The 12,044-nt window shown below is 42.4% G+C and overlaps 1 protein-coding gene across 2 annotated transcripts in view; it reads right to left on the reverse strand.

Annotated features, from left to right (window-relative positions):
• XPR1 (xenotropic and polytropic retrovirus receptor 1) overlaps window positions 1-12,044 on the reverse strand; it is a 105,895-nt gene that overhangs the window by 29,436 nt on the left and 64,415 nt on the right. For both annotated transcript variants that reach the window (XM_062497359.1, XM_062497360.1), the window contains exons 3-4: window positions 7,374-7,475; window positions 1,068-1,291 (exon numbers count right to left, since the gene is read on the reverse strand). In XM_062497359.1, the coding sequence (XP_062353343.1) occupies window positions 1,068-1,291; window positions 7,374-7,475 (326 nt within the window). The remainder of the gene's footprint in view (window positions 1-1,067; window positions 1,292-7,373; window positions 7,476-12,044) is intronic.

Consider the following 12,044-nt stretch of genomic DNA (forward strand, 5'->3'; position numbering starts at 1 on the left):
ATCAGCCCCTCTTTAAATTCATCAAGACTCAGAATTGATTTTTTGTAATTAAAACTATAGCTGTCTTCTGCTAAAAAAGAAATTAAATGTAAGTGAAGAAATCACAGCAGGTGATGCTGCTTCACTCCATTCCTAAAAAGATAATCCACCTTTCCCAGGAATTAAAACTGGGAACTACCACTAATAGTTAAAGAGCTTTATTAAGAAAGTCAAGAGTTTCCCAACACAAGCTCAAAGATAACATCAGTGTAGGAGAGGTACAAGTAGTCAGAATTTTGGGAGAATAAGTTCTGTCCATACAGCAGATTGGTATTCAATTTATTCTGACTGTGAATTTTGTTTAGTACAATTCTGCAGCAAAGATCTGTCAAAGATCTAAATACAGATGTAGTCAATTTAAGCTCCAACATTCTTATTTAACAACCTAAAACCCCTCATAGTAAAACACCTTAAAAGCATTGCAGAGCATTTAACTCCAGAAGACGTAGCCCAGCCAAAAATATATTAACAGTTTCAGATTTTTATTTCAAGATTTTTGGAACAAGATCAGTATCTGTAGTATTTACCAGGCCAAAAATCCAAGTACAGCTAAAGATTTATTTGTTTTCATACCTCAAGGCAAATGAGGCTGTATCCTGCAGAAATCAAAATATATATATATTTTTTTTTAATTGATGTTTTTGCAAGAAATTCTGATACAGCAAGGTCACAGCCACTACCACGGTAACGCCAAGAGGAAACAGTACATCGGGATTTCAAGTTTCAGGAAAAATATTAGATAAAAGAACTTCTTCCCCAGCCTACCCTACACAGAACAACACCCTACAGAAGGAAGAGGTCCCGCCTGGACAAAAATGCTGGGGTCAGCCAGCCCAGAAAAGGAAGAAGGAAAAGTCCTTCTGCAGGTCATCTTAACACTTCTAGCTCAATTTAAAGCAACCAGACGTAGACTGCTACCTGCCTTTTCTTTGGAAGGATTTAGGGGCCCCCGGTAAAAGGTGAAAAACTGAGTGAGGCGACTCAAGGACACGCGAAGACGTTGGCGGAGCGCCGCTCCGGGCGGGTACCTGGTAGTTCTGCAGCAAGATGAGGCTGAGGTAGAGCTCGCTGAAGGCCAGTTTCAGGTCTCTGATGTTCCTGTGCTGGACACGCTCCTCGTGGGACAGGTGGAAGACGGGCTTTCGGCGCCGCTGAAGCGTGGAGGCCCCGCTGGCCTCCTTCTGCGCGTCCAAGGTGGACTGCAGCTCGGTGCGCAGGGTGGTGAACCGGCGCTGCGCCTCCGCAAGCTTCTCTGCGGGCAGGGAGAGGGAACGGTCACCCCCGAGGGCCACACACCCCTTCCCTTCAGCTTTTACACTTTTCACACTCTCCACTGCATCAGTGCGTGACTCGGAACTTCATACAGAGCGTCAGCAAGTTCTCCTCACAGCTCAGTCACACAAAACAATCCTTTTCCAGCCCCACAACCAAGGACACCGCTGCAGCTTCAGCCCCAAAAAGTGCAACCAGCAGGGAATTGAGGAGAGAATCTGGGAGGATGGGAGTGCAGAACCTGGAGCTGGAATTGGACAATTAACCCCAATATGGAAATGGACCAAAACTTATAAAAGTGTAAAAAAACTCGTGACTTGGGGTCCATCTTGGGCAGAGCCACAGCCGGGCTCTTGCACAGCCCAAGGTGAATCCTTTGAAGGTGTTATAATAAATACCTACTTAATTTCTTTAACATTGTCTAGCCCCAGTTCCAGGGAGCCTCTGCAGACATCAACCCAGCCCTAAAAACACTGCACCTGCTCTCCTGAAGTAACGTGCCTGTGGGTAAAATGCACTGCCCTGCACGGCCATCCCCCAGGGCACGTTAAACTCAACAGCTCTGCACGCTTCTCTTTTCACAGGATGGAATCACAGACTGGTTTGAGTTTAAAGGCCATCTCATTTCAACCCCCTGCCATTGGCAGGAACACCTCCCACTTGATCCTTGTCCAACTTGGCCTTGGACATCCTCAGGGATTGGGCAGTCATGGCTTCTCTGGGCTGTGAAACCTGTGCCAGGGTATCAGCACCCTCACAGGGAAAAATTTCTTCTTTGTGTCTAATTCAAACCTGCCCTCTGTCCTTGTGAAGCCATTCACTCTTGTGCCATCACTCCAAGTCCCTCTCCAGCTCTCTTGGACCCTTTAGGCACAGGAAGGGGCTGTAAGGTCTCCTTGGAGCCTTCTCTTCTCCAGGCTGAAGGTGTACAGCTCTCCCAGCCTGGATCTGAGCAGAGGTGCTCCACTCTAATGGGTCCATGTACTTCTTGTGCTGTGAGCCCTGGACCTGGATGCAGAACTCCAGGTGTGGTCTCATAGGGGCAGAGTAGAAGACAAAGCTTTCCTCACTAAAACTACGCTGAACACACCAATTCTCAAGGGAAAAAAAAAAAAAAAAAGTTCAAAATCAAGGGGCTCTGTCCCTTCAGCACAGACTAAAGCAGCAGTAGCCAGGAACTGAGACCTCTCCATTTCCATCCCAGCTTTGATTTCTAGAGGATGCTCAGTCCAGCAGCACACAAAATATCTGCTAGGGATGGAAGAGGCCCAGCCTGCACCTGGAGACTGCAAACCAGCACAAGGACAGCAGGGCAGGCTGTCCCCACACTGGCTGGAGGCAGCAGGCAGGCAGATAGGGTCTCTTCCAAATACCAAAGCACTGACCACACGTCTACTCTGAGCCCAACAGAAAAGCTGCTCCTCTCCCCCAAATAAATCAAGTGCACCAGAAGCATTAGGGAAAAATCCTGTTAGACAATATTATGAAACATGACAGTGAGTAAGCAAAGCGTTTTTCAGATCTGTGCACCCACTACTGACTACATGTTTACCGTCTTTTCATGTGACAGTAGGGAAATCAAAGAAGACAAACCCCACACTTCAAATGTGACACTGAATTTTGTTACTCAGAGAGCAGCACGGCCCCTCTGCCAAGCTCCCAGTGACAGACAAACACAGCTCTGCTTTGATCAGGAGTTACAACACTGCTGGCTGCTGTACATGATCCGCTGCAATAATTTATCCCTCTTTTCTTCACTTTGGAAGCACTGCCTTGTTATTTACTGGTTAAAGAGGCCACCAGCCTGCACTTAAATGTCATTTTGATGTGTTTTCAGAACAAGTCTCTCGCTTCCTCACACCTCAAGTATGAAGAAGGTGTTCCTTTAAACATGCTGCTTTATGTACTCTCAGAAAATAATATTTTTGGCTAAATAACAATCGTTTAAAGCTAAAGCCAGCATAGCTAAGACTGCTATCGTTCTCTTTGTTCTGTACAACTGGTTCATTCCAGGCTTTTTTCCCCCCCCCGCTAGGCTTCAGTCACAGCTTTGGTATCTCTGTTGATAAGCAGGGTCACAGACCAGAGGTGTGGGTGTTGGTGTTGGCCAGGAAGATGCTGACCAGGTTCACAGTGTTGGAGCCACCTCCACCCAGCAGGACAACAGAAACCACAGAGCCACAAGGTCCCTCTACTACCCAAAGCTCTGCCCCAACAGCCTCCTGGATGTCAATATACTTCTCTTCATTAGTACCTTACATAACTCAGTAATAATTCTCAATTGCTCCCCACTCAGATGTAAAATTTACCCTTCCTTTTCCTTTGTCTCACTCAATTCTGCTTAATTTTAAGAGTAAAACTGCTTTATAAATAAATCTACAGTGCATAAGGTGCCAGAAGGAGAACGAATTTCCAAACAGAAAACGGGGATCAGCACAGGAAATCAAGTACAGAGGAGTCTGAAATTCTAAATTTCTTGCTTATAAACTTCATTAAAGGAAGAAGATTTAAAATGCAGGAGAAGGCAACTCCTCTCTGACAATTTCCACAGCTGCACAGACTCCACCAAACACAGGCAATGCAGCCCACAGTGACAACTGTCTGCCCACAGCCCACAGCCAGGTAACATTTAACACAAGATCAGACTGCAAAAACAATAAACCCTCCCCACTTTGGGAACTCCCTTGGGAAGAAGGAACAGATACCTGTTCAAATCAAAAGCCTTCATATAAACAAAGCTCACAAGTTCACTCTCTACACTGAAAACATCTATTAAACCATCTGTGGTACACTGAGATTTCTTTGAAATCAAATCAGTAGATGTGGAAGAGTTCAAACTTCTATTTTTCAATAGAAAACACTGTTCCATTGTCCCTATGTCCAGAAATATCCTAGCATCCATCAGCCTAATAACACAATCTTTAAAGGAAATATGATGCCTTGAAATATTTATGACTGCAGCTATCCATGAAAAAATGCCACTCCTGACAAACAGCCATCCTGTCACTACCTTCTCTCTCCTGCACTGACTCCAGTTATCCCATCCACAAACCATTGCATCTTATTAAAGGACAATTTTTTTTTACCATCAAGACTCAATGCAGAAGCAAAACAAAACAAAACAAAACGTGTGCTGCAGTTCTGAAAACCTCCTAGGAACCGCTCTTGCATTGTAGAATTTTGCATGACCTGATGCCCACAGAGCCCTCAGCTCGAAGGTAATTTCATGGCAGAGACTAATAAGAAATTCAAAATTAATAGCAGCTGACTTTAACACAAGTGCTTGCCATAAAGAAGTAGCTTTGCTCAAAAAATGCTGTTAGATCCTAACTAAAAGAGCTATCACCTCAACTATGCAGTTCCAAGTTAGTTTTTGACTTCATTTTCCACGTTGAAACGAAAGTTGACATAATAAGGATGATGGAAAAAAAGACTATTGCACTAAAGAACCAGAAAAATTTCCCCCTGTATTCCAGTTGAGATGGGATGGGTGTGATCAAAGCCTGTTTCACCAGACAGGAGGTGATCAACAGCCTGAACCTCCTGCCAGCTGCCTATTTTAGGCAGCCCCTTTTAGCATTCCTTCCCTTCCCTACTTCCCAATGTATTATGTTTAATATTTTGCTTCCCAATTTAAAGCCAGGGTTTCAAACAAATAACAACACCACTCCTAAATTAACCACGGAAATGTTGCTGGCTACTGTTTAGCCAAATCCTGATGATGGTGATTTAAAACATAACAAACCTGTCATCTAGAAAAATCCCAAACACAAACCAAAACTGGCCACAGATAAAACTTTAGCCCTTGAATAGGCATTCCCCTGCTAAAACCATCTGAAGAGGTTTTTTTTTTTCTTCTTTTGGTTGGGGACAGATCTTCTTGAGCATAGTAAAAAAAAAAAAAAAAAAGAAAAGGAAATTGTTTATCAGATCTGATACAGTTGATGGAAGTTTTCCTTTCCACTGAGCTGGGATAATGGGCTGGGGAATTAAGGCAATGTTTGAAGGGAGCACAGAGGGAAGGGCAAAGAAAGGCTTTTGCAGCAGTCACTCCAGCTCTGAGTGCTCTGTGGAAGAATTGGGGTTCAGGATCAGGCCATCCCAAGAGGATGAGGCTGGTTGTGCTGTGGCAATCCCGGGTCATGCTCACTAAGGAGCCTTCAGCCTAGGGAAAGATGATGAGGAAACGAAGCAGAGATCAACAGAAAACTCGATTTTCTTGAAAATGAATAATATTTACTGTAGTAAAGACAGGTGTAATAAGCTGTGTAATAAACCTATAATAAATAGGATGTGCCAGGTCATAATCCAAGCCAACACATGCCTGGTGTTACAACAGGGTCCAGTGTGACAAATTTCTGACATGATCAAGGGTAGGAATCACTGATGGAACATTTCTTGCTGTAGCTCAATGCTAATAACTCCAATAACAGGTTTCCATTCTATGAAAGTCACGTTGCTCTTCTGCAAATAAAAGACTTATTTTAATCTTATCACAGGAGATTTTCAAATTACATGTATTCTCTCCTGGAACTTTTTTGAAATGACAGCTAGCTGGGGAAAAAAACCAACCCTACCCTATGTTATTAATGGCATTTAAACAATGCTGGAATGGGTGTGTACATGTGGGTGCATGTGTGGCAGCAGGTCCTCATTAGGGAAAATTATAATCTGCATTGTGCATCTAAATTGACAGAACTTCCTGCACAGGGTCTAGCTCACAGCGCACAGGATCTGAAACAGCTCAGAAAGGAAGTCTCAGATCAGGGATAGAAACACAGAATCTCCCAGGGAAACAACACAGAGCAATGCTCTGAGTTAGGTACATGTGAACTGTGTGCAGAAAAATGCCTATAAAGTGTAAAACCCAGCTGGCCTAATAAGAAATATCAATTTTACCTAAAAGATTGCCTCTTGTCCTGACACTCACCCAGCTCCAGGGAGATGGGAGAGCAGGCACAGCCAGCCCAGAGGAGACTGACTTCCCTAGATGGAAGCTGAACAGAGGGAAGCTGCAGTGCTCAGCCACTGCATCTATCATGCTTTCAGCTATCCTCAAGTTCACAACCCAGATCCTGGCTGGCAGTAAAAGAGCCAGCAATAAAGTCATCAACCAATGGTTATGAAAATGTTTTGCACAGTATTTGTGCCTTTGTTAGCAGATTAAAATCAGAACTAGAAAAAGCTACCCATATTGTGCTGCAAATCCTGTTTTTGTAGCATTAAGTTAATAAATCAACATGTTAAGAGTTAAGTATAGAAGCCAATGCATTGCTGTATCTACATTTAAATGCTTTACTAGTTGAAACCCCACTTCAGACCTCACCAAAAGAGGTTGAAAATCATCCGAAGTGTAATGGCAGGAGGAGCCAGAGCACACCAAGCCTTTTGTAGCAATTTTACAGGATGAATTTCCAATTAACCCATTCTAGAGCTGTTTTCAAAACACAGGATGGGAAGGCAACTTTCTCAGAGGAAACAACAAAAACCAACACTTGATATATGACACCTAGAAATCCCCACTCTTACCATCACAACATTTTTACTCAAAATACACAGTCCACAGCAATTGCTGCTGGCTTCTGTAGTTCAGAAAGCTGCAGGGGTTTCAGTAAGAGTTCAGTGTTCAAAAACTTGTTGCACCCATCGAGATGATCAAGTCACCATACACAGGGAAGGCCATGAGAGCTATTCCTGCAGAAGCTCAGGAAGCAGCAGCTAGGAGGCTCAGCACACCTAAAACATGGCCAGGAGATTGTCAGCATGGCTAAGCTGAAAGACTCTGCCCTCTAGTTTTAAGAATATCTCCATAAAGCTCAGCAGGATACCTTGAAAGTTCAAAGAAATGAAATCACCTGCCATTAATTCTCCCTCCAGCCAAATACCAGGGTTTAGCTCCAGACCTGTGATTAAACCAGAGCAATTTTCCAAACAAACCCGCCCTCTAATTACCTGATGGTAGACCTGCATCACCACTGTGGTTATCCTGAAAGTTTGGGACCTTCAGGCCCTTTTTTCTCTTGTTGAATTTTCCACAAATACACACAAAATAAGCACCTTACCTGAATAGAAAATGTTGATTTTGGCAAGTTCTTTCTCACAGGTTTGGAAGAATTTCTCTTCAAACGTGGCAAAACATCTTTTCACCGTGTCCTCATCTGTGTCTATGAAACAAAGCAGAAAAACAAAGTTGTAACAGAAGAGCATAGGAACAATTTTACAAGTGGCCAGGGAAATAGATCTTCAGAGTAAATCCAGCATCTTTGCCATGCAGAGGAAGAACAACCAAGTCCTAAGGGCTCGAGGGAACACACAGTTGCTTTTGTAAAAGGAATTACACCAAGACAGAGAGGGACACAGTCATATCAATGTAACAGCACCCTGACCAAAGTTCCCATCATCTTTTTTGATCCTTCAGGTGCTATTTCAGACCTCACAATTCCATTTTCCCTTCTGAGACCAAAGCTGACCATAAGTGCTCGCTCCAGCTTAGCAAACATTTGTATTCAGAAGGAAAGTTACCAAGTCTTTAACTGAAGATTTCACCTGATCTTCCAGGAGGACTCACTGGCTTCAACCACCATTCCCACTTTCTCATCAGGGTAACCCTTCAAATACAAACACAGATTCACAGCACACAGAAATCCATACAGAAAACTTTGTGGGTTCTTCCCTCCTGGAAAACAAAACTTTTTCTCTTAAGCAAAGTTGAAAGGAAAAGGACTAAATTATGGTGATTGTGATCAGAGCCACAACTCTCCTTCACCCCACTGCTCTGGAACAGTTTTAATTCTTTTGCAAGAACTACATACAATTTCATAATTAAAGTCAAAACTTGGAGTTAAAGCAGCGATTCAGTCACCTTGTTATAAAAAAAACCAGTGCAGAATCTCAAAGACAGAATGCGTTTTCTAGTAATTAAGAAATTAGTTTAATGAGTAAAAAAAAAATCAAGACAAGCTATAATTACCAGTTTCACTACTGTCAAAAACCAAATGTTCCTAATGCTGAAGCAAAGCAGACTCTTCATACCCTCCCATAGTTAACAGCCCCTGAATCTTCATGCACTCTCGCAGATTGCAAGGGTTAGTGTTAACACAAACAGGAAAATTAGGACTTTGTTATGGTCTCAACAACGCTGAGAAACACACCATAGAACCACAGAATTGCTTCAGGTTGGATTAAGGTGAGTGAATCCAATCCTTGCAAACCCACTACTAACCCATGTCTCCAAGTGACACATCCACATGTGTCTGTGCTTTCTGAACACTTCCAGGGATGCTGCTTCTACCAGACTCAAACAGATGTTGAAATACACACAATTCAACTGAGAAGATGAATGACTACATGGAAATTTAATTCACTATCAGATACATATATTGGACTGTCATACCCTAGAAATCTTTTTCTTTTGGCACTAATTTCTAAGTAAAACCAACCTCAAGAGAATATCTAAATACAAAATTTCAACATTTCGATTTTTCTGATTTTTTTTTTCTCTGATATTAAGCACCACAACCCTACACATACATCACTACCATTTTTAAGGGATGTATGGAAAGAGTAAAGAACACAACACAAAACTGCAGTGCAGGGGCAAACCTTGGAAGAAGCCTGTTTTCTTTTGGAGTTTGATGATGCTTTAGTGAAAAAAACAGAGAGAAAATAACCAGTTTTGCATAAATGCCTGGTGTTCACAAGGGCTTGTAGAGAAGAATTCTCAAGGGCTACAAACCTGTCCCTAACTCCAAGCTTTGGCTCCCAGGGTTCTTTTCTTAACCAGTCATTGTAGTTGCAGCTCTGTGGCTATTCCCAAGGATGAGGAGCAAACAAACCCTGGAATGACAGGACCTGGGGCTCCTTTCTGCTGCAGAAGAACCACAGCAGCTCCCAGGGGCCATCCCAGCCCCGCTCCAGGGCTCTGCACCAAGGATGAGCAATCCCACTCCACAGAGATCCTGCTCCTCGTGGGCAGCCTGAGCACTGCTCAGGGACATTTCAGGGACAGAAAATAACTCAGCTTCAGGGCTGGTGACTCCCAGCAGCAGAGTCACACCAGTTACAACATCCCAGCCTGGGGGCCCTCCCAGTAAGGCCAATCCCAACTTGCCTCCAAGGCTTCCAAATCCTTGACCTGACAGCAAAGCACAAACAGGGGAAGGGAGCTGTGAAGCAGCAGAAATGACTATGCAATACTTAAAATGCAGATATTTTATCTACTACTAATATTTCCAAATTTTCAGGCATCTAATCAGAAGGTACCAAACCAGAGCTGACTCTTTAAGGATGGACCTGAAAGGCAAATTCCCCACCACAAAGACTTCACCTATGTCTCGCAGAAAAGTTTATCTTGAGGTGCTTTTTGACATGGGGGAACCGTCATTTCCTGCACTTAAAAAATAAGTAATAAAGAAATAAAAGCACACAGGCTCACTGCTTTCCTCCTGTGGAAACACCAAACCTCTTCCACCATTGCTTCTTTTTATGCTTCACTACATTCACAAAATAACAGTAAGACCAAGCAAGTTTTTAAACGTCAGGCACTGGAACTACCAAAGGATTAAAAAAAAAAAAAAGAAAATATCTCTAAGTATGGAATATACTTTTTGTCCATAAAGTCATGCATGAATATTTCTGTGCAAGAAAAATAGTACCTTCTAAGGTACCAAAAAGCTCAGCAAAGCAACACAGGGTTAAACTAACATAATCAATGCCAAGTAACACAATGACTATCTTGTTTTGTAAATTATTGACCAGTTCAAGAAATTACAAATAAGTGTGTTGAACAGTTCGACCATAACCTAAAATTCAGAAGAGGAAAATGGGCTTTGAAGACAAATTAAAAAATGGGCTTTGGAAGCCCTTCCAAAACCCTTGAGATTAGGAATTCAGGTCTCTGTCCCAACCTCAAAACATTGCTGACTCAGAGGAAAGCAAGTTCTACATGAACTATTCAAAAACCTTTTCCTAATGTCAAATGCCACCTTATAAAAGATATTTTGCAGACCAGGGTAGATGCCAGACTTAAAAAAAAATAAAAAAAATTCAGAAATCTCTGTGAAGAAAAAGGCTTCCCTTTGGTCCTGGTCCCACTCTGTTCAGTCACTGAGCTGCAATAACAGACAAGTGCTGCCAAGGCTACTCCTGTATTTCTTTATTTCCCCCCCAAGGCTAGGACAGGACAAGGCTGTTTTGCCCTGAGAAAATCACAGTGCCAGAGCCCGGCCTTGGGTTCAGGAGCTCCATGACAACAGAGGCTGTTTCTAAAAAGCATCCAGCCTTTGCTGCCAAGGAAGGCTAGCCTAACCTTCCTTTTGTTCTTTTTCTATAGCCTCAATATTCCATTTACCCTCAGCTCCATGAACGAGGCTGCCAAGCAGACAGACTGATCAATACTGCACCTTCCAGACCTCATCCTCCTATGGATTCCCTGTCCTGAATAAAAAAAAAAAAATAAACAGCAAAACACAAGGAAGCCTGCAAATCTCTTGCTTTTACTTGCAAAGCCCAAACCAGCAGCGATCTAGATGTACTTCCCCCTGCCACATTTTCAGGTTTGCAGAGAGATCAGATGTTGGCACACCTAAAATAGTCCCGAAGTTGACAAAAAAATCAACATCCAAATTACATTCCTAAGCTGTCCCAAGCACCCATTTCTCAGTGCTCCTCTCACTGTTCATTTAATTTCTCATTTTCTGCAGCTGTAGTATATAAACAAATGATCAGCATCCCAGGCTTCTCTGCTCACTGACTCCTTTGCAAGAACACCCCAGCAAAAGTTTTCTTTGTTAGAGCAGTGCCCTTTAGAAGTAATCATTTTTAGTAAGTCCTCCACTCTTTATCATGCTGAATTTTAAAGGGCATTTAATTCAAAGAGATTAATTAGCTTTGTTATGAGATCAGCACGGGTGTAGTTCTCTGAATCACCTCCTGTTTGCCACAAACCAGCTTTATCTGAGTAACATTATTTCAACACTAGCTACAGAGGAGGCAATGTGATTTATGAAGAGAGATCCTAAATCTAGTCTGTGAAAAAATAATAAAAAATCAAGCTCAACACTGGCATTAAACACATCAAATACTACTGAAGAGGTGATCACAAGTTTAATATCAGCACCACTTTGAATATACTAATATTTCCAATTTTTCCATACCCTGAAACCAGCACTCAGCTAGGACCACAACAACAGAACTGTGTTATGAAAAATTAACAAGATTTAAAAGATAGTTTTCTTGTTTCTATAAGGACAGTAACTGCTTATACTTCCAGACCCAGTGGCACACTAGAGAAAAAAAAAGAAAAATCCACTTTTATTGCTACTCTAAAACGCTAAAAAGTGGGTCACTATAATGAAAACATGTACCTATCTCCAAAATCCCATCAGCTTTGTCTGTCCTCTCAACCATCACAATTCTCTCATACCCTTGACAGATCTGCAGCACCAAGATTTTCATTTCCCCAGCCTTTTAACACAGCACAGTGAAATTCTGCAGGTAAAAAAAACCAGACTGTGAAGTCCCTTAATGCAAGGACAGAGATTATTAGCTTTACCCTCCCTGATGTTTCTGTCATCCTGATGTTTCTTGGGGTGTTTTTCCAGAGGAAAGGATTTTCCACAAGGCAACTCCCTTTCTCACAACAGAAGTCCACACTTGGGTCAGCAGCAAATTGGACCATTCACTGAAACTTTCAGTACATTTTCATTACTCACCCTGAACTTATAGGTCCCATC

Source organism: Cinclus cinclus, chromosome 8 (genome assembly GCF_963662255.1).
Source record: "Cinclus cinclus chromosome 8, bCinCin1.1, whole genome shotgun sequence".
NCBI classification, from domain to species: domain Eukaryota; kingdom Metazoa; phylum Chordata; class Aves; order Passeriformes; family Cinclidae; genus Cinclus; species Cinclus cinclus.